This window comes from Solenopsis invicta, chromosome 5 (assembly GCF_016802725.1).
Source record: "Solenopsis invicta isolate M01_SB chromosome 5, UNIL_Sinv_3.0, whole genome shotgun sequence".
Taxonomy (NCBI): Eukaryota; Metazoa; Arthropoda; class Insecta; order Hymenoptera; family Formicidae; genus Solenopsis; species Solenopsis invicta.
In genome coordinates this window covers 12343778-12367600 of record NC_052668.1, presented here as the reverse complement: position 1 = coordinate 12367600, position 23823 = coordinate 12343778, and the positions used below count along the sequence as shown (strand labels likewise).

Here is a 23823-nt window from a genome sequence, read left to right as displayed (position 1 = left end):
ATTAATCTTTTCTCTCTTTTTCAGGAAATTATCGCTGACGCGCAACACCAAAACATTAACGAATAAGCGCCACTAATTGAATTGTATTTTGGAAAGAAGAAAGTTCTTTTCTCTCGTTAAAACCAAAAAAGTATATTATATAGATATGTATATTTGGACCATTCCTGCAACAGAAAATAACGTTCTTTCGTTACGAGCAGCAAAAGGGGAAAACGGGGCGACGACGACGATGACAATGATAACGACGACGACGACCGCGGCATCGCGAGAGCATATAGACTCTATATAGTAGGCCTATTAATTATTAGACGATGTTTAACGGCAGGGTAAACGAGATTACGTGCGTGAAAGTCTATATGATCGTTTATTTAAGAACTATTTACGTTTACGAGATCATATATTGCGTGAACGTGTGATTCTTGATGAGCACACATAACGTTGTTCTTGCACGGTCTCACAGATTAAACGCTCGTCACAGATTAAACGCACAGATTAAATGCTCGTTTCATTCTTTGTGGCGCGCGGGAAAGATTTTGAAGTACCGAAACAGCTTTCGGATCGTGTCCAGCCGCGGGTTACAACGATCGTCCCTGCTATGTAGAAATTTTTAAAGTATCATTAACTGTTACTGAAGTAAAGTCTAATGCTCGAACATCGCGCGACGGACAAACGATAGAAGCGATGAATTAAGATCGTCGAAACGATAGGACGAGAAATCGTTCGTCGCGCATTCCAGAGGAAATACTCATTGGATGGCGCCCTCCCGTAATTACATAACTATTGTACTCTATGAGAGCGTAAGAGTGTGAACGAGAATGAAAGAGAGACAGAAAGAAAGAGAGAATGAGAGAGAGAGAGAGAGAGAGAGAGAAAGTCGAAATATAGAGGAGGAAATCGAGAGGGCAGGCTGTGTGTGATATAGCGATTGACGGTGTGAAAGGGGAAAGAGAATGGTAGCGCGCGAAACGAGAGATGAGGATGCGTCTTCGCCACGGTGAGAACAGGAAAAAGATGGAAACATGCGAGCAAAAAATCTAGAAGATGAAGCGGGAAGATGATTATTCAGATGATAAAATTTCGTACGAATAAAAATCGCACTCACACCGGCGACTTTTATCGGCGACTTTGAGGGCACCCGGCATATTGTTTCGCTCGTATTTCCTTCGCGATCCTTGGTTTTCCTTTTTCCGTTTACATCTGTACAATCGAGACGTTTTACGTTGTAACGAGGAACTGCACATTTTTTTAACATAATTTTGATAGGCGCGCGCACACAAAGGCGCTTGCGAGAACACACGAGGAGACACATACACCAACACACGCAAAGAGGACATTTACACCGCGTATACGTATATACGTACCATGGGACATACGAGATAAAGTATATACAGTAAGTCGAAAAAAAAAACGAGATGTAAGTGATATATTAATCTAGATTATATAGAGAGAATGCGTTTGTGTAAATTCGGCGTTTGTTCGAACATTGCTACTTCTCGATACGAGAGAGAACACTTACGACGAAGCCTATCGTAATTTTTATGATAATCATTAAAAAATATCGCCTAATTACAGTTTATGAAACATGCACAATTTACCACCCCGGGACGGTACCTTTGTCAAGTTTTCATACGATGTTTCTACGTTTCTACGTTTATACGGATCTCCAGAAGTAAAAAGAGTAATTATCTTATCAAAGAAGCTTTTTTTATTATAAGATCGTAGCGTAGATCATAAAGTTGTAAACGAGAAGCGCATTATACACGTGTGACAATGCTCCGATATCCGGTAATATCGTCGAGCGTAAAGAAGGAAAAGAAACGAGTTTTTACTCGTGTCCGTGACCGGCATTAATTTCTAAGCGGTTACATACATATTTACGTATAAGGGCGGGAAAGAAGTAAAGTTAAAAGTTGTATAGTAAAATCATTCATTAGATATATCTGTCCGTAAAAAAATGATCTTTACAACGAAAAAAATGAAAAAAAAATTCAGCGTCTTAATAGAACAACACACGTTTTGGCGACGAGAGCGAACTTTTTATCGAAATTCTTTACGAGCGAACCGAGACTGATAATACCCGTGCACCTATACTATTTTCTAGTGATTGTTATCACTCTGAGGCGCCGTCGAGGCAAACCTCGCTCGTTTATTTATTTTGCGCCGGAGACTACAAAATTGTGAATGAGATCTTTGAATCGAAACCGCCTCAGACGCGAAAGTACAGTCTCCAGTATCTTCGAGATCAGCAGTTATAATAGTAACTAAACTATTCTACATTTATCTATAACCTATAATAAACTGTGAAACAAAGTGTACCAGCGGCGACTGATTTATTTCACCATGGAACCCATGTCCTGCACAATACCACAACTTAATATCACACTAATATATAAGGTATTATGTACAAATTTTGTTCATTTTTTTTTACAAAAATATCAAAACTTATCACACTAGTCTTTCTAAATTGTTTATCATTGTATCTAGCTCGTCTTTATTCAGTTCCAAATTTATAATGCGTTGAGATTCCTTATCTTCCACTATGAGATCCAACTGAAGTAGAGATTCTCTTAATGAGGCCATCTTGCTTGAACCCATTACCAACTATAACAAAGTGAATCAAGTCAAATAAATTAATTCATGAGTGATTAATAAAATGATTGTTAGCAATTACCTTCAATCTCCAATCATGATCGATAACTGTTGGTAATTTTCCTTTATAATGTTCTCTCAGTAAAGCGTTTGTCAGTTGTTCTCTGCGCACTTTTAAGCAAGTAAGAATGTTCTGTTGCACTTGCTCGGGTAATTCGTGGTATTCTTGTGGCATCTGAAAGACAATCATTTTCCGATATAATTTACTCTTAGAGTGCAAATGGGTTTAAGTATAGATTTATATTACACTTATTTGTGAGTTGTGATACAATATAATTAAAAAATTTAACAAAATAGGAAGATTTCCAATTCAGAAATACAAAATAATTATGAAACTGGCAATATGTAATAAGCCATTTTTTTGTTGTCCTATACTGTGTATAAAATCCTTGAAAATTGATCTATTTTTTGTTTTTGTCCAATATATTATTAAACAATTACATTTTGAGAAATTTATAATTGATAAATCTCATTATAAAAAATAATTTTTTTTTATGAAATTGCATCCTTTTGTTAATGAATAATAAACAGAAATAAAAAAGGGCCAATTTACAGCAATTAATTTTACTCCTCCAAGGTGAACTCAGACAGCAAAAAAAATAGTTTATTATATATTAGGATCTATGTATTGCCAGTTTCATAGTTTTTCTGAGTTGGACCTTCTCAAAGTCTTGTCAAATTTTTAAATTATACTGTAATACAACATACTTTTCTTTGTCAGTTTATGAGACAGTGTCATTTTCTCAACTGTTATACCTTTTCTTCTACCAAATAGAGAGAGGCGGGATTTCGCAGCAACGACGATATCAGCTTATAAACACCTTCATACTCCGCTTTGCTCCAATCCATACTGTTGGCGAACTTGCGATAGGACGGTCCCGGACGACCGCAGATCTCGTCGACGCACGAATGCAACAGCTTAACGCAAAAGGGAAATGGTCACACGATAAATCAGACGAGAGCAAAGACATTATTGTGTTACCGACCTCCTTCAAGACGTCGCTCTTTTCCTCGCTGAAGAGGCTGATGTACAGCGACTGAGTGCTCTCCATCGTTTTCAACGCGCGTTCCTATTTCATCGAAGTCAACGTGAAAGCAGATTAGAATTTGCAGACTTTGAATTCTGGAAATTTGGAAGACCTCATAATTATATTGCTCTTATATCACTTAATCGACGGAAGGTTCTTTTGAATGCAATTTTAGACGTCGAGAATATACTCAACAGCCTCAATTTAGAATAGAGGTTAGGAAATTGCATTTGACATTTCCCCATCTGCTGGCGCATATGGAAAATATGAAAGGCACATAATCGTATCGAAGTCATGCGATAATAGAGATAATTGATATAAAAATCAAATGATTTATTCAAATTTTTAGAAAGCCGAGCGAAAATAATAGGAATTCTGATAATATAGTAAAAGAAAAATAATAGTTATAATTATAACAGAAATAATAATAAGAATAAAATAATTATAATTATAATAAAAATTATAACAATAATAATAATGGTAAGAATAAAATAACGGAAAATTGATAGCTGCAAAAGTTAATGGTTTTACTTCTTTCAATTCTGTTCTGAAAATATATGGAGTCTACATTGTAATCATTGTATGTGTACGTAAGTTCAACTTTCATGCTCTCCGCGCCAGATGGTGCCATTGTCGCCCGATGTCGCCGCAATTTCAAACTCATCGGGCCTGCCGTTAGAGACGCCATTCGCAATGGTTTTTGTAAGTGCTCGTTTGTTGTTTCGCCGGTTTCGCGATTCGCGGTTTACTCCACGCTGGATTCTCTCGCATTCTAGAGCCTTGCGCAGATTCCGCGTGTCGAGTTAAAGTATCTCCGTCTTTTCTTCTCGATTGGGTGAGCTTTACACGTAATGCATTTGACTATTTGCATACGCCGGCCGATCCGGGTTAGGTTTCTAAACCCGCATCCCGACGATATGACCTCCAGTTATTGGTATAATCTTTTTGCATCGGAAACTCGGAATATGAGGCAGCGGAGAAGATGCAATACACGATGATTAAACATGACACAACTTCGCACAATACATTGCATCCGACTGACGACGAATGTTGGCACGAATAATTTACTTCACTTTCGACACTCCACGAAATTCTCGAAATGTTCACTTGCGTCAAAAACTCGTACAGGACAACGAGGAGGATGCGAGTTGAAATGCACCGCGACGCTACGCGAACTTCAGCCGTGCTCCCTAACCGACCGGCTGTTGGCACTGCGTAGCAGCGTAAGCAGCGGCGGTAGCGCGGGTAGCGGCGCGCAGGCGCTAGTCACGTGATTCAACGTCACGCCGCCACGCAGTACGCAGTGCCAGCAGTCGGTCGGTTAGGGAGCACGGCGGAAGGTCACGGTGCGTCGCAGCGCATTCCAACTCGTATCCTCGTCAGCCCGTACGAGTGTTTGATACGAGCGAGTGTTACGAGAGTGTCGTGGACTGCCGGAAGTGAAGTGTCGGCCTTCGTAGCGACATCCGTCGTGTCGAATGCATGGTGCGAAGTCGTGGATCGCGTTCAATCGTGTTTCGCAGCTTCTCCGTTGTCTCTTATTCCGAGTTTCCGATACGCGTGAGCACCAGGAGGGTTTCGAAAGTTCCGAAAACGAGTTCTGCTCGCGCGTTCGTGCCAAGTATGAATCAAAACGAATCGTCGTGAGGAGAATCTTGAATCTTTTGTGTCGCTCAGACGACAATGATCGATCGGGATGGCACGAAGTCGCGTCGCGCGTTCAATCGCGTCTTCTCCGTTGCTCCGTATCCCGTATCTCGAGTTTTCGACGGGCGTGAGTACCGAAGGGGGTGCCGAAAACGAACCAAGTGTCGCTCGTTTGTGCCAAGTATGAATCGAGAGGAGGAGGATCTTGGATCTCCGAAAGCGGCGGCTGAGACTACGAGACGGAGCTGGACGGAGCGATCAGCGAACGGTGAGTCAATTTACTTGTACGAGTATCTACTGTTTATTTGCCCCTACATTTCTTTCACAGCATTTGTGTCTCGTCCTGATTGCGCTCGCATAAATTGCGACTCGATAAATCACGCCTAAGCCGTTAGGATAGAAAAAATTTAAAATTCGTGTACGCGCGCTCGGCACTCATCCCTTCGCCAGGTGTGCCAACAGACGCGATTGATGTGCTTTCCGAGGTATTAACTGACTGTATGTATATACATTGGCATCGTAGTGCATGTTCACGTTGTAGAGATGGCGTGTGACGTCTCGAAAAATCGTATCAGCTAAATCGTGGACATGGCCATTCTCAGGTTTTTTCTTCTCTTCTTCTTTTCGATTTTCTCGTAAAATCTATTTTATTCAAGTTTTTTTTTATGCGTATTTTTATTCTACAGAAGGATTGTGATTTTCTCTTTTTTTTGCAATTGTATATAGAATATACAATCTTCTGATGACGCAGTTTTTGTTGATCATGTTCCCAGATAACATTTTTTGCTGGCAAGTTTTGCGCGCGATGTGCATGCGAACTTTGTAACAGATTTGCATGCGTTTTGTTCGTAGAACGTGTTACATCGTGTATATTGCTTACAAGTGGCTAGCTCATGTATTGTCCAATACACCAGCATATCACATGCAAATGGATACCATTTTGCATGTGATTTACTGGTGTATTGGATAATTATATTTGCTCGTAAGTTGCTTGCACCCAGATAACATCCTTTGCGCGCAAAGTTTGCGCGTCTTATGCATGTAAACTGTGTACGCGGTTTGCGTGACTTTTGCCAGCAAGTTGAAATTCTGTAATTTCAGATTGAAATGGGTTTAATAAGTGAGTGCTAACGCCACCGCTAGGCGGCCACGCCGCAGGAGATTTTCTCGTGAGTTGAGTGCGGCCACAGGCGTTATATCTAAGCGCCACCGCCGCTAACTCGTCAGCTCATATACTTTAGTGACACTTTGAGGAGCTGCTTTTTGTAACCTCGAGACGAACATTCGCTCTCATTCTTTTCAAACATAGCGTATGTGTGAAAACGCTGTTCCACATAAAATTTTATATTTTTACAAGTAAATAACAATTTGTATTGTTATTTAATCTTGTACATAAATTAAATGTTTAATTCAAATTTAATCTTTTTTTAAATCTTTTTTAACAAAAAGAATACAAGAAATATTTTTTTTGTAAACTAAACATTTATTACGTTTACATTAATGTATTCTGTTTTAATAAATCTATCTGGGTTTGGATCTTATTTTTCAATCGGTCTTAATACCATATTTTCGGTGCGGAAATTCCGATCAATTCAAATTAACTTTTTTTAAATTGGTTTTAATAGCACATTTTCGGCAGGGTATAGCTTATTGAGATCGCGCGCAAAATGTGCTAGCGTTTTGCGTGCATATCGCTTATTGAGATCGCGCGCAAAGTGTGCTAGCGTTTTGCGTGCATATCGCTTATTGAAATTGCGCACAAAGTGTGCTAGTGTTTTGCTAGCGCTATGACGACGCAGTTGGATAAGGTTTTGCTTGCGTTGTAGGAATCCCTTTTGCGCGTGATTTGCTGAACGTTTACCCGCAAAATGTTTTCTGTTGATCATGTTGTTGTATACAATATGAAATATAACATATTTGGAAACGTTACATATATGTTATTGAACATTATAATAATACGGTAGTAATAATTTTATGCTTACTGGGTTGAGGATGATTGTAATCTTTAAAGCCGTAAATTCATAACTCCCATAATTTTAGGTAACTTTCTTGCAATTGCAAGGGGCAAAGATTGATTTACATACTAATGTTTATAATTCATGTATTATAAAATTGTGAATATAGTATAAAATCACACAAATTCAATATATTCAATCTAACATACATTTTTAGCATTATTATATATTTAAAATCAGACATATGTAGAATATAATACATACTACACAATAATATATATTTATATAATGTGTGTAAGCAAATATGATATAAATGAAAGTACTAAAATACCAGGATTGTTAGTGAAAACTCAGGAAAAACAAGAAAATCAGGAAAAACAGGGAATTAAAAAATGATCACAAAAAATCAGAAAAAGTCAAAGAATAAAAAATTTATTATGATCTAAGATAAAATTAAATTATTGTAAATTAATTCTAAATTTTCAAATTATATTTTTTTACGTATAATTTTTAAAATTATTTATTTTAAGGATACATTGTAAATGATTTTTATGATTTTTAAATTTTGCAGTGAACAATGCAGAAAATTATGAACAGAAATTAAAAAGGAAAGTATAATATCTTGATTTGTGCAGAGTCAGGATACAGTTTTATTTATTTGTTTTATTTATTTATTTGTTAACGATATTTCACAAATTGTTTATGGCAAAGATTATGAAAAAAAATTATATAAAATATTTACAATTCATACATTTTTTGAACGAATTTATTGTGAAAAATGTTATTTTTATTTCGCATACAAATATTATTGAAAATTATATATAATACCATCAAGATAAAAGATTTTTAATTAAAATGATAAAAATAGAATATAATGTTTTAATGAAATAACCGAGGGGAAATTCACAGCCGGCATTGGTGTACAAAATTTCGGCAGTGGACTGCCGAAAAAAGTAAGCAGTGACCTATAATATTGACGGCATTGTCGTCAGTGGTTGGGGAGTGGTGAGCTCACTTCAGAGTCGATCATGGGGTTGAGCACAAAAATTTTTGAATACTTCGGGAAAGCTTTAGAATTCTTGTGCAGGCATTGGCGTATGATAATGGGCACGCGGTAGTGCTCATAATTGCATGGCATTGCCTTAATTTTAATATAGGATTGACGGCATTGTAGGCATTGACTAACAATAAGCATTGTCGGCAGTGTACAAAAATGTCGGCAGTGTTTTACAGCAATGCCAAAAATCGGCATTGGTGTACAAAATTTTGGGTTGTGAATTCCCCCTCGGAAATAACTAACAATAAATGTCAAGCAAAAAATAAAAGCACTTCTTTTAAAAGTGCATTGAAGTTAAAAAGATTATTTCTCTCAAAAGTGCAATAAAGTTTTTCTTATATCTTATAAATGCTTTAAAAATTCTTTAAAAATATGATCAGATTTTTTTCTGTTTTACTAACAACCCTGAACGTGTGCAAGATGCACAATAAAAATGCTGATGTCAGCAAAAATTGAGATATCGAAAGAGAATCTACGAAATATCTCTCTTGTCTTTAAAAAAAGATAAGAAAGTTATTTTGTAGATGTTTGAAAAAGCTTGCAAACCACAAAGATATACAATATCAGAGATATATTAATTTAATATAGATATACTTTTATATTCAAACTGTATTATATGTGTGATGGATTAAGATGTAATATGAAGATACAGCAGGAAATATTAAATTAGAAGGCGGAAAATCGAGATTGGAAGATAGGGAAAATGAGATAAGAAGTGAAATTGTACAGTACCATATTTTATATTCTCAGATTATATTATAGTCACGTAGTAAAGAAGCGGCGGTATTAACAATACAACGGCTATCTTCTCGCAGACAGTCGCATAATCCAAGCACGCATTTACGTTTCGATGCACACAATTGGTCTACCGTGATTCTTTGTGATTTTACTGTTTTATTAATAACATAGAAAATACAAAGTTACAAACGTGGCTGCGTTCGCAGTGCCAGAATGGATTCACTCTCGTGTTACATCACCTGCGCACCTACACTAAGAAAAGAAAGTACCTTTAGTTGAGCTGTTCATTTTTTTTTATTAGCAACTAAATTTTTTGTCATCTAAAACAAAATATTTGGTTTCCGTTAAAAAAATCCTTCAGTAAACAGCCCTTACTGAAACTAATAAATTTTTTTCCAAGAGATGCAAATAGAGATGCAGTAGAGCGCCCAGTCTTCTCCTTCTTCTTCTTCTTCTTCTTCTTCTCTCTCTCTCTCTCTCTCTCTCTCTCTCTGCCTATCGATTAAATATTAAATTAACGAACGTGGGACGTACATCAATGCTCGATTAAATACAATAGAGATATTTTGTAATTGTGTAACATACAAAATGTGGCTACATTAACGATCTGTTTCGATTCTGCGCGATCGCTCGTACTTTTGTCTCGCGTGCTTTGGTATCTCCCATTTGTCGTACATTGTCATCGTATACGGTTTTGGGGCAAAGCTATCATAATAAGCACATTGATCACATAATTGCGTTGAGAAAAGAGAGTTTGGTAATAATTTGGTGAAATAATTTCAATTAATGTTTGACTAATATAATCAAATATCTAATAATAAATAATTATATTAATAGTAACCAATCGATTATTAAATGGTTATCAAACGGTTACTAAATATTACTAAATATTTGGTTACATTAACTCTGAACATTCCATTGAAACTAGAATGTTTCACTGAAGCTTAGAGACTATTATCTAGGATCGATTATTATTACCATTCTCTTTTTTCAGCGCAGTCTATTTGAAAAGGGAATCGGGGAGAAAATTCGGCAGGCTCGCCGGTTGTCCACACGTGTGATTCGACGAACTGAGAATTCTCTCGCGCAGAATGGAAACAGGATCTCAGACTAGGCTCGCGTCCGAGGTCTTCTTCTCACAATCAGCGTAAACTATGATACCCGGAGTATCGCTTATCGCATAAAATTACCATTAACTTAAGAGACGTTATCGCACCCTCTCAGATCTACGTATATAATTTCGGCGGCTCGCCGTGCGATTTCCCTCGGCGAGTATCTCCTCCCGCCCGACGAGATTCCTGCTCAAAAGAGACAGTCACTTTTCTCTATGAAAATTATTATTACTAAAAGCGCTTCATCTCGTCACTGGTAATTCTGTAGTGCAATTGTTAATTTATATATATTTATATATATTTGTGTATGTCGTTCTATCCTAAAGAAATCGCTTTAATCATATAGAATGTTATCTTCTTATCTTAACGACTCAAAATCTTATAATTGAATATCAACGACAACTTATGCTCTCTCTCTCTCGGTAAAAAGAATCCGCCGTGAACATCGCGCGCTACAAAATTATACTTTATCAATTAAACAGAATCGAAATACTATCTCCTTAGTTCTTACTGTCCCCGCGAGACGATCACCGGTACCGAAAATCGACGATCATTATCACTTCGTGTCCTCGCCGATCGCGGCAAGAAAGAAAAAGGAAGCGACGACGAATACATATTATACGCGTGCCTAGATAACGACGTACATTTTTTTTTTTTTATACACAACATACGCGTACATGTACAATATAGCGAGTCTCTCTCTCTTTCCGACGAAGGCACTCAAAATGAAAGTAAATGAAAGAAAATGGCACCGTCGGTTTTTCGTGCCCTTCGTCGCGTGCTAGCTCCCTCCTCATTGGCATTATCATAGGATCGCACTTTACGCGATCGTCATCCTCGTCCTCTTTGCTATCCGCTGCCGTTTATCGCGGCCCGTCTAGCTTCTGTATCGATGATTTAGACTTGTGCGATAGCTCGTCATCGCGTCGAAAGTGTCCCTCTTCCGCGGACACTTGCCTTGCCACTTTATGTACTCGCCAAACTCGCAGTTGGGTATTGCGCACTCGTTTTTCTGAATGCATCTATGAATCAAAGAGTCAGTTATGATCCTCTGTTAGATCGTAGGTTATCGAATATCAAGGCACTTATTTCATACAGAAGTTTTTCGAGTCTTGAAAAGTAGGTTTTGTCGAACGAATTTTTTAGAATTCCCTTACAAAAATATTTCACCGTTTTTAGCCCGCGAGAACGATTAGCTTGAGTAGTGAAAACGTGTATTTGCACTTAGAGAAAAATTATGATTAAATTGATGAAATCATTTCTTTAACTAGATTTTTAAAAATTGAAGTAAAAATTTCTTTGCGGAAAAGAAAAATTGATTTGATTTCAAGAATTGACATTAAACTTTTTTAAAGTAAATGAATTATTTGTTTAATTTACACAAATAATTAAAAAAAAAGTATTGAATGAAATATAAGAAATTTAATTGTTCTAGTTTTAAAAATATATTTCTTGAATTCTAATAACAGGAACAACCAAAAAATTTCAAATCGAAGGAACTTTTCTTTAACTATATAGCAACGCATAAATTTCTTCGAGAAGCACTCACATTTCAAATTTAAAACAAATTTAACGCGCGATTCAGTAAAAATTGCAATTATTATTATTATATAATAAAAAGACGAAAGATATCAAAAAGACATCGCACTAGAAACTTTCGATGCAAATTTCTCGCGAATACTTGAATATTGCATCGTGCCACTTACCTATGTATTAGTGGAGGATAAATTCTAAAATATATTTAAAAGTGAAATCCGCGGGTATTCTACTTGATTCTCTTTTATTCATCAGCTGAAAAACGAATTGAAAACAAGCACGCTACTTAAAAATATTCATATGCATACTCGTGTATACTTCTCGTATTCCTTTGCAATAGACTGCGCGTGCTTGAAAGTGCGAGAAACGGGTATAAAAATGATTGGATGGAATAAAGACGGGCTAAAAACGGTCCATAAGAAAAATAAAGACAGTGAATTATTTTTGTACGGGTTATGAGGTTACTAGAGCAAACGTATTCGTCATACGAGAATGTTTGACAATGTACAGTTGTAAATTGGAACTTAATTGGACTTGAGAGTGTTGCAAAACGCGGTTATGTTAAAATTTTACAGTACGGCATACAAACGGAGTTCGCATTATTTTGTCATGTAGATTTTGCCACAGTGATTAGTATGTAAGTGCCGCAGTGTCTTACCATCACACTTTTAAATTCGTGCACGCGCATTAAAATGTTTCGGCGACGAAATTTCAGTCGTAAGGAACCTGTAAGCTTACTCACATTCTGTCCGCGAGAGAAAAGTAGACCTTCCCACGTCTGGTCTTTATGCAATTTTCATTGCTCTCGTAGCAGTTACATTGACAAATGCCTTCCAGCGTAATCCTCGGTGTAAATTCCGATGGGCAACGACATCTAAAGTAAATTTTTTTAGCAGTTATAGGATTAATAAATGAAAATTTTTAGCAACAGTATACTGGACTGAATGAGAGAAAAAAAATCTTAACAAAATTTTACTTAACACAAAAAATTATTTACTCGATGGGTTCTAATACTTTATTTACTTGCAGTCAAGTTAAAATTTCTTAATTGAAATATTTATGTACATAAATAAATAAAGAAATAATTTTTAATTTTTTTTGTCAATTCTAGAAAATATTTATTATTAGATTTATAGATTTGTATATTCAAAATATAATGAGATTTTTTAATCTAAGAAAACAGTTTAATTAAGTTTAACAATAAATATTATTAACTTATTTGTAAAATCATTATTTAAATGTAAAAACTTTAAAAATACAAAATTATGTACTTATATGTCCATTTACTTAAAAGTATATATGAGAAAGAATCAAAAACTAAATACAATTTTTAAATTGCACAGTAATTGGAATACAGAAAAGCTCGCGAAATGCAACATACGTACATTGTTCGATAGTTCGATCACGCACAATGCATATTGTCTTTATTTTTTTATTTATTTTTCTCGTATTTTTATTGAAACTGAACAAACGCATTCAAATAATGATTTTAAGAAAATGTATTTGTTTTATTTAAAAAAAATTTCTCTTAGTGTAGAATAATGATCAATTTTCTGCACCATGTCACTTATAAATACCGCATCATTATGTTAAACTATGAATACCCGACTAGAAATTTATCCAGTGGTCTTAATCGGATTAAGGTTATTTCATTATCACGATACGGTCATGATAAGGTAAGTTTATCGGGACTTAGTCATATAACACAAAATAGTAGTCGGGTTCTCATCTGGATATTCTCAGGTTTATGTCGGGTTTAATTATTAAATCCTAATTAGATAAACTTGCTTTACAATCATGTTTTTGCGCTTAAAATGTAATTTAAATACGATTTATGTGTACGATTTAAACAAATTTATTTTAATATTTTCTATAAGGCTCGAGTTTGCATACAATATAGACTATTAATAAGAAAACAATAGGATAAATTTGTTTAAATTGTACACTTAAACCGTATTTAAATTATATTTTGAGCGCAGAAATACGATTGTGAATCATACCTTAATTGGAATAAAATTTAAACATTACAAAATTAACAGTAGAAGCGCCAGTAAATGTTATTAATATTATTATATCGATAATGACATACTTCATACATAATTTTACAACTTAATCCATTATGATTCATTATGCAAAATAACATATAATAATACATATATAATAAGGTAAAGTACATATGATCCGAATTTGGACCAGATATGCAAAAACCTTTACTAAAATGATCTTTTAAAAATATAAGGATGAAGAAGCAAAGTCTTCAGAAGGTACACAGAAAAAAAATTAGTATTAAATTAACAATTCATTGTTTCAAGAATTCTTCCAAGAAGATTTTATATTCTTGCTTGTATATGAAACAATGAATTGTTGATTTGATACTAATTTGTTTTCTGTGCATTAATATAAACTTAAAAAAAAAGTGGAATAACTTAGGAATATCGAGATAATGTAAAGTCCTAATGGGTTTTTAATTATTGTAACATTAAAGAGGTCATCCATATCAACCTCAAACCTGATGAGAATTTTCTTGGATGCACTATTTTTAAGATTAAAATATTAATCGATCCAGGTCCTTATAACATATTACTTGGGTAAATCTGACAAAATTTCTAGTCTGGTATAATACAAGTGAAAGATTAAAAATGTCGATATTTTATTTATTTGCTTTTTTTAATGATAACCCTTGCGGATTGTTGAAGATACGCCTGTTGCGGACTTACGATTTTCTCGGTGGTTTTTTTATGTTTTGAGGGGGCGACGAGGTCTGATGATGCCGAGAGACTCTCTGGTCCGCGGGTCTGTCGTTCGCCGTGTCGTATTCGGACCTTTCCTTGCATTCGCATTCCGTGTGATTGTAGAACGATAGCTTCTCCACTACGCTGGCACCGCCCACGCTCGTGGTCTGCAATAAAATCAGGAATAAGCATTACAAGAATGTTAGAACGGGCGCGCGATACGCATAATCAATGCCGGTAAACGATACATTATGCGCGGGAGAATCGACAAAACACGTACGAGGAACTTGTCGATAGCTATTTCTCTACCCCATTTATTTATTCGCTAAATATTTACCAACGCCGCAATGCGAAAAACGGTTACGCGACGCTTCCGCGATACAGCCAAGTAAATAACATCGCATCGAGATTGCGCGTGAATGCGTAAGCAACCTTGTAAATAATATTACACTCGGTACACAGGAAGTTAATTCAGCTTCATTCTTTCATTATAACTATGCACGGTATCGCGGAGCTGTCGTTCCAAAGTCGGATCTAAAGTCGGATCGTAAGACGTCTCAAAGAAACATTTTCAGAAGTAGCTTTATAGTCTTATGTGGCCCGATTTTAGACTTTGCACTGTCTCGGAGCCTCTCTTCACGTAAAGCTCTTTAAGCTATTTAAAGCTTTGGCCTCTCTAGAAAAAAAGTTAGTGACGGTTATGCGATTTTCTATATTGCTCTTTCGCAAACTTTTTACGAGATTCACTTGTTGGATAACTGATTCGATACACGTCCATTGTAAATGCGCGAGTGAACCTTTGGACGTAACGGACGAGGAGCGTACTCATCACAGCGATGACGTTGCGCCGGGCTACAGAATGAGAGCAACGAGACCACAAGCTGCATAACATTATGTTTAAAAAACTAGACTATCGACTCGTACACGCCCGACCCAGTTCTAATTGGGTTCAATTAACCCGGCTCACTTTTGTGCTCTCCGCCGTACAACAAATTAGATGTTTCACCGACTGACACGCTGTCGGCGTAGAAGCCGTCCGTATATCGCTAGGCCGCATTTAGCCCGCCTTTAATCGGCTCTAATTGCCCCGCATCACTGGTTCGCACGTACCGATTTCCGCTCGCATCTGACGCGATCCGATCGGTCGTCATTCCAATAATTGACATGGAATTGACGTTCGATATAAATAGGTCCACTCGATACGACATCGAACACCCAGTCAGCACTTCCAAGAGTTACATCAGCTGACGACTAATTTCTTAATCTCATTCAGATACTTCTTGTCTGAAGTGATTCCGTTCTAAAATACAATCGCGAGACTAATTGTCCGGATGCAGAATATTGGGAGTTTATTTTATGCTACATATTTAGCAAATATTATAATATTTTTAAGGAACATTTGATTCGAAGTGAAAGCTTTTACCAGTGATTCATTTCCATCGAAAGCATATTTGTGTTAAAATTGAAAAGAAAATTTACTATTGCTCAAAAAATTAATAAAATTATATCGAAAGATATATTTATTATTAAATAAAATTGCAACAAAACGTCAATTTTCATCCTTGCTCTTATCCTTACTTTTTTTTATTGAAGCCTGAAAATTCTTGTAAGTAAAAGATAATGAAATTGCTGCGGGATAATATTAAGTAAATAAGATAATCTTATTTTATAAAAATAAGCTGTCTAGACACATAGGATATTGGGAGCTTTATCTAATTTTATGCAAATTGAAAGCTTACTGGTGGAAATATATCATGGTAAAATGTTTTCACTTCTAATCGAGTTTTCTCTCATTAATGAAAATTGTGTTAAAAAAAAGGGTAAAGATGTTTTACGTGTGTCAATTTTTTTATCATGTTAGCATTATATTTTCTTAAACATATTTTATAAATTTCAGTCATATTGATGCAGTAGTTCATAACATTTGTTTATTGAAATGCTGCTTTGATCGTTCGGCAATTTTGCGATGTCTGAATTTCTAAAGCGGAAAGCATACATTAAAACTTTAAACTTCACAAAAAAAATGTTTTCTAAAATGGTCGATATGATGCGTGTGGCTTTTAAAGTTTGCGCTTTAATTTGCATAAATACATTTAATCGTACTGTTAAGGTCATTCACTTTTGGTATTTATCTTATTGTCATTTTTAAATTTCGAGAATGTATCAATACATTGGTTTTTAAATAAACAAGTGTCATGATAAACTATTGAACCATGGCTGAAATTGGCTATATATGTAGCAAGAGGAAAGACGTACCAACATGACATTAAAAATATTTGACATAAGACATGCAGATTGTATGTAAAAAGTTACCTATCTTCTAACATGCAATAGGTGAATTTATAGCGCAAAATATTCCCGATATCTTGTATCTGAGCAATTAGTTTAGTGATGTATTATCGTATATTTCTTTATACACGTTATACACACGTTTTCTGCGAGATATTTTCTAAATATAAGCAGTGGATTTTGCGGATTATTTTAACTTCAATACTTATATATTTTTAATAGACGTCTATGACCGTTTTTTCTTTTTTTTTTTACTACTTGTATCTTTTATGGAAAAATAGACATGGCTAGCAATCGATTTTCTTCCCTCTCGTTAATATGTGAAACGAATTCGACTCAGTGGCCGCGCCAGGAATAAGAATTTGACTAATTGAAAGCGCTTAATTGAAAGTTGGAAAAACCTGTGAGAGAAATTCTCTGCGACACGCGTCACATCACAAATAACCATGTTGCGCTCGTAATTACACTATTTCCGCGACAGAAAAGAAAATCAACCGTGGGTATTATTACGCTTTAAGATCGAAGTGCTGCAATATGCCACAGAACACGTAGGCGCAAGGGTTTATTAAAAAAATTCAACTTTTGCATTCATATAATACGTACCGCGCATTTATATTACACGTATTACGCGACGTGCGAAGAACGCTCGATGTTTTTGCATCGGATGGCAGAGTTGCAAAACTATGAAGAAAGAATCGAACGAGGGTACTCTCGGACTTTTTGCTTGTAGAGATATCTTCCGATCTCTGTACACTGAAAAACATTTTTCTTTTGCTACAACTAATTTTTTTACTTACAACCAAAACATTTGGTACACATATTATATTACGATTGGCAATGCAAAATATTTTACTTGCGCCAACGAAATTTATTATAGACAGAGTAAAATTCACAAATTTGTTTGTCAGCGCAACCAAATTATTTGCTTAATGTTTTTCAATTAAAAATTTGTTATTAACAAGACAATGTATTATTAAGTGGATTTTATAAAAAAAATTGTATTTATGTTCCAATTGTATTAATTTATACAATGTATATATAGTTTATTTTATGAAATTATGAAAGCATGAAAATTTTCAAATATTCTTGATACCTTTTTTGGAGATGTGTATTTTAATTCGCAAATACAAGCTATAGATTTTGTTACGTTAGTTTTCTAATGACAAATTAATTTTAGATAAATTATTTTTTAGATTTGGTAATTATTACCAGTATAATAATCATCAAATCTTTTTTTTTTTTAATATACTAAAATATTATTGTTACAAATTTACCTTAAGGCAAGAAAAATATTTTGGTAGTAGACATTAAATGGAAGCAACCACATTTTTTGGTTGGAGTAATTAAACATTTGGTTGAGTCTACATTAACCAAATTATTTGGTTAGGTGTATCAAATTTTGATTACAACAAAATTATTTTTTCAGTGTAAGTTTCATCATATGGGATTTAATTTACGCGAGAATTGTACATTAATACGACTAACGTAAAAATAAAATTCCGCTAAATGGGTCGCAGTACTCGACGCAGTACTCAATCACCGAGATCGATGACAATGAACGTGCGGTACGACACGCTACGATTGTGTGTCCGGTCGGCGGTGTCGGACAATCAATCACAGTTAAGATTTTATTTATTCGATTCCGCAGTCGCGCGTAATCACGACGTTGCGCGCCGCTCAATTAATGCCCTTTCGCTGCATGGGGTAGGACGAGGGTACGCGATTGCGACAATCATTTCTCGCGATGTCATTAAGAAGGCAGGATTGCGACAGTCGTTTCCCGCGGTGTCTTTCAAGGCGGCGGAAAAGGCTAGAGGCGATACAATCCTACTTGTCAGTCATCGACCGCTAATTATTACTTTCGTCGAATCTCACAGTTCCGTGCAAAAATTCCACATTACACACAAAAGTCGAATCAGTTTGATTGAAAAGCTCGGCGCGTTTTCAATTGAGAGCGCATCAGTACATCGTATAAAGTTCTGCGAAACGGGATACGAATCCGTGCACGACAAATTACGCCGAGGAATACGCGTGGGACTCTTCTTTTTTCTGTCTTGATAAAGTGCGCGGATCTCGCTGACCCTTTGTAATACGAGCTTCGCACGGGGCATTCTCCGTCTTTCTCCGCGAGACGAGGTCCGTCAAGTCGGTACATGAGAATTGAGATTCGCGATCGTCTCTGACGGATGGTCTGGCCGAGGGATCGTGGTCATAAATTTCATGTCTCGGTACGTGGGACGTTCTACGAGGAACGCTCTCGCTCTTTCGAAATTAGTTGATATTCTTACTATTTGCTGCTTCAATATGCACGGAAAATACTAGAGATTACATCATCAGCAGTTATCTCAAACAAGAATTTGCCTCGCGATTACTTTCTAACTTTGCTTCTACCTCACTACTGTGGACTTTCTTTAAAATGTTTCTTCGTAATTTTTATGTTTTAATTAATGTCGCATTTTAACGATATTGGAAAATTAAATTAAATTGAATTTTATGCTGCCGTTTGCTCTCTAATCGGATTGAACGTTTATTGCGAGTTTCACGTTTCTCTTTCGCGTGCACTCAACATCGATAATCGGACGGGATTGCATTTCCTAAAGGATGCATCAGTAGGAAGGTAGTAGCGTGGCACGAGGTTCCGTCGGTCTCGTGTTTCAGAATTTTTGCCGGAAAAGAAGGCAGCATGGAATAGCGTAGGCATGTTTATGGGGTGCAGCTAGTGCGCTTATACGACTCCACGCCCATGGTATAAAGTCAGCGTTAAGGAGTTGTCGCCGATGGCGATTGTACATACGGGTTTCGCAGCGTGAACAGTATTCGATCATTCCTCGCTTATGTTCGTTAAGCTTTGCATAGTGACACGGAGTAATTTGTGGCAACGGATCGCGACAAGATCGATGAAAATTACACGATATACTGACAACATGATATTTATTATCAATCGAGAAACAAGATAACTCAGAGGAGGTTTCTGCGAAACATATTCTACTTCGCTTTACTTAATACCGTGCCTCTTTCGCACACAGTTACGACGATCGCGCCGTATAATTGTAACATCGGGCGTAGGAAGCGGAACGTTCCGAGAGGCGGATGATTTCCATAATGCCACAGAGATGGGCGATTTGCGAATGGGTTTCTTCGAAGACTCATCCCGAGTCGTCTGGTGGATCACGGGAATTCCGGAATTTAATTTCCACGGAGGATTATCCCTCTCGCGGGATCGTAGCAGCTGACCGGTCGCCTCATTAACATTCGCCGTATCTCGCCCCGGGCGTTCGTTCGTGAATGAAACTCGGGAACCCGGCACGAAATCACGTGCACGCCGGTCTCAAGAGATCGGTGAACCGTGTCGAAGGCACGTCTTTCAGATGAATATTCCGTGTTCCAAGCTCCGTTTTTTTTTTTTTTTTTTTTTTTTTGACGTTTATCGAGTTAGTTGCATTAAGCTCGCACCGTGACGATTTTGTAAACCGAATTCTTTGTCCCGTTTCGTTGTTTAAGAAAAATAGTCTTGATTATTAGTCTAAATTATATAATTCAATTTTAATTTTTCTATTACATACATCATTTCATGATACAATGTTTCTTTAATAGAGCAGAGGTCCCAAGATTAATATCAAAAATTCTTATATGGAAAATTCCAATAGTTTTCGAGATATAAACCAAAATTGGCCAATGAGATAGAATCTGTATGATCATATATGTATCAATCTGTTAATGTTCAAACGATATTAATTTTTATTGCTTATCTTATTTTATTTTTTTATTTTTGTTTAATGTATAAACATTTTGATAATTAGTTAATAAGATGATTACACTAATAGCAAATTTTAAAGGCTACGTATAAATTATTTAATTTCCCGTTTAAAAAGTATTTATATAAAATTAGAATTTATTTCAGTGATAGGTTAATTGAAGTCCATCCATGAAATCCATTTGGAAAGAATTAACAAGATATGATGTTAACACAATGAACACAAATTTAAATTTGAATAACTATTCTTTGTGCTTTTTTTATAATCGAAAACATGATAAAATTATAAATTTTATAAATATTTATTACTATTTTTTTTAAATTTTTGTATTTTAAACAAACCTTGAAAGAAACTGGTTTACATCAAATTAATAATATAAGGAATGTAGCAAATTTTTTAAAATTTATTAAAATTACATGATTTTATTCTTCTTAAGATATAAAAATTTAAAAAAAGTATAATAAATTATAATTTGTAATCATCACATTTTCGATCGGTGATCCTTCCCCTAAATTTAAATTTTATAAGAATCGCTCCTTCGAAACAATTATATTTTCTTGGTTTACTAAAAAATCATTTCTTGTTTTGATAAAATCCTACAGTCGCATTACAGTAAAAATGTATCATAAAATAATGATAAATTGTTTTACATAATTAATTTTCTGAGAAAAATGTTTTAATTTATAATGAATAAACGTTAATTTTAGTAAATTAGTATTATGATAACATTCATCGAAATTGATTTTTAGAGCAAAGAACACAGCATATTATGTAGAACTTACAATATTGTACAATGTTATATTTGGAATCATTCAACACGCTGCTTGGTGTTTGTTTTCCGCGGCATGCGATGCATGCTATATATAATTATGTATGAAAGGTCGCTGTGCTATCATACAAGTAAAACAACGCAGGTAGTAGCACGAGACGCTTTCATATGTCATCGATTTATCTTTCGAAACGCGATCATTCCTTACGAATAATCAGTTCAACTCGTGCAATTAATCATCTCCATGATTAACAATGAAGCGTAGTCAAGGTCTACTGAAATGGATATCTCGCGTGATTTATTCAGAGTACGAAGCGACTTAGGAATCTTGGGAACTTGGGGATCATGTGAGTTCAATTGCGATTTATGAGCGATGGTTATGCCTTAACAATTTGATTCTCAATTTTTCAGATACATCTCGCAATGTGATTTGAAATTTTTACTGCCTGTAAAACGTCTTTTTTGTAAAGGGGGTATTCTAGTTGACGGGCAAAAAATTGATTTTTTTCCAATTTTTATACTATTAAGAATAAGTCTGTAAAACGATTTAATGAAATTTGAACGGTGTCATTGTTTTTGACGTGAAAAATGTAAGATATGGGTTAAAGCGATGTCACGCAGTGTAACGACGCGCGTGAAATAATGTGCAAGATCTTTATTAATTTGTTTGTAATCAAAAGCGAGATTTTTTTCTTCATCCCTAAACAATATATCAAAAGAGAAAGAGGCAGAAATATTTTATGGATTTTATGGAGAAAGTTGATTTTATGATATAGCAGATAAGATAATTCATTTTTTTTATATATGTAAATTTTTTGTAAAACTTTAAATACGTTTTTCTCAAATTCATGTTTTTCCATCTCATTTCAAGCTTTTTTCAGAAACTACTGAACCAACTTCTGCTTTGACATGAAATACTTCGTAATACTTGTGGCTGTGGTTGGAATTAAGATTTTTTTAATATATTGAAAAATTTTTTTACAGCTTGCAAAAGTTTAAAAACTTTTGCAAAATTCCGTTCTTCATTTTTAACTGATCGCCATTTTGTTTAACATTGCGATAAATGCTTTATTCAAATTCTAGCGATAATCACATTTGCGTAGATACAAATGAATCTTGGATTTTTGTTTTAAGATCAGCACAAACTTATTTAATACAAACAAGATTTTTTAGGTATATATATATATATATATATATTTATATTAAAATAAGGATTAAAAATTAAATTTTTATAAAATTAAAGAAGTAATAAACACGTATCTAAAACGCCAATACTCCAAATGTGTTCAGTTCAGAGCAAAAAATAGATAAAAATAGTCTTTTAAAATAGTCCTTTGAACTATAGAATACTCCCTTAAATAAATGACATAGTAAAATACGGAAATCGATATTGAATCGAATTAAAATGATTTAAATAACAGGAAGTCGTAATAAATCACATGTCGAGCGTTTATATATGTGTGTGTGTGTGTGTGTGTGTACCATTAAGGGATTCATTTGAAATGCGTACTGAATTTAGATTGTGAATTTTTGGATAATCAATCGCGCGATCCATTAATTCAATTAATTGCATTACACAGTATCAATACTAAATTCAGCAATTGCATCAATGATTTGCTGTCTTTCTGTGTTAAAAATTCATCATTTGCTTTAATTTTCTAGACGTTTCGAATATCGCAGTTTTGTAAGATAATGGTTTCAATTACGGGTCATTTAAGGTTAAATTGATTTGTGTAAATTTAACGATCAACTATTTTAAAAAGTTGTTAATGTCAATATAAGCAATAAATATTATGATATATATATGAAAAATATATATATTTAATATATATATATATATATTCATTCAATAAACCAATTGTAAATTTTACAGAAATATATAAAAATGTTTATGTATAAGTTGTTATGTATAAATTCCAATTAAATGTACGTTAATGTTAACGTATGTTTTAAATATATTATTGTATGTTTAGTGTACTAAATATAATTTACTAAGAGTATCATTCAATTCAAAGAATTATTAAAGATATATTAAAGCTGGTATTTATAGTCGTAAATAATTTTCTGTAATTTTATTAATAAATGTATGTCTTTAAAAAAACATTTAATTTTGCAAATTTGACCCATAATTAGGATTCATTGATTCATAATGGGAATTGTCATCTTATTGTTTTTTTTATATTTGTACGCTTTATCATTACTATACAAGGAAGTATGTATAATGTGTAGTTAATGTCGGAAGTGCTAATTATTGTGCGATTGTTTTTCACAGATGTGCGTGTGTATAAAAATAAGAAAACCTGAGAGGAAGAGGAGGAGAAAGCCTGGGAGGCATCGGGCAACGGTGGAGCAGCTATAAGGTAATTTATTTACTTGTATTTGTGTTAAAGAAATCATTTATAATTATTTTATGCGCGCTATGGTTTATTGTAAAAGTGCTATAATTTGGATATACCTGTGTTTTACAGGTCAGTACAAGTTTCAATGTAATTCAATGTAGCTTACTTCCGCTGCTGCACGTTATTTCGGTGAGTAATGAATTACATATTTAATTGA

At 34.7% G+C, this 23823-nt stretch overlaps 3 protein-coding genes across 4 annotated transcripts in view; 1 reads left to right on the top strand and 2 right to left on the bottom strand.

Annotated features, from left to right (window-relative positions):
• The window catches only part of LOC105199968 (nascent polypeptide-associated complex subunit alpha, muscle-specific form), a 110066-nt gene extending 107751 nt beyond the window's left edge, over positions 1-2315 (top strand). For both annotated transcript variants that reach the window (XM_026132675.2, XM_039449325.1), the window contains exon 8: positions 25-2315. In XM_026132675.2, coding sequence (XP_025988460.1) covers positions 25-66 — 42 coding nt within the window. In that variant the 3' untranslated portion in view covers positions 67-2315. The remainder of the gene's footprint in view (positions 1-24) is intronic.
• LOC105199969 (COMM domain-containing protein 8) lies at positions 2314-4009 on the bottom strand. The gene is made up of 4 exons (XM_011167306.3): positions 3636-4009; positions 3406-3567; positions 2672-2824; positions 2314-2601 (listed from the first exon to the last, which is right to left on the bottom strand). Exons 1-4 carry the CDS (start codon positions 3699-3701, stop codon positions 2446-2448), a joined length of 537 nt encoding a protein of 178 aa, XP_011165608.1. The 5' UTR covers positions 3702-4009; the 3' UTR covers positions 2314-2445.
• A 5048-nt stretch (positions 4010-9057) lies between these two features.
• The window catches only part of LOC105200039, a 112270-nt gene continuing 97504 nt past the window's right edge, over positions 9058-23823 (bottom strand). Inside the window, exons 4-6 of the mRNA XM_026132614.2 lie at positions 14440-14621; positions 12465-12596; positions 9058-11208 (exon numbers count right to left, since the gene is read on the bottom strand). Coding sequence (XP_025988399.2) covers positions 11064-11208; positions 12465-12596; positions 14440-14621 — 459 coding nt within the window. The 3' untranslated portion in view covers positions 9058-11063. The remainder of the gene's footprint in view (positions 11209-12464; positions 12597-14439; positions 14622-23823) is intronic.

What these genes read in the sequence shown, in the direction of transcription:
- LOC105199969 (XM_011167306.3), bottom strand. Translation starts at nt 3,701, where the DNA reads ATGGAGAGCACTCAGTCGCTGTACATCAGCCTCTTCAGCGAGGAAAAG. An exon ending in TCTATTTGGTAGAAGAAAAG is followed by an intron (nt 2,825 to 3,405) that starts GTATAACAGTTG and finishes ATTGTCTTTCAG; the next exon opens with ATGCCACAAGAATACCACGA. An exon ending in ATCATGATTGGAGATTGAAG is followed by an intron (nt 2,602 to 2,671) that starts GTAATTGCTAAC and finishes ACTTTGTTATAG; the next exon opens with TTGGTAATGGGTTCAAGCAA.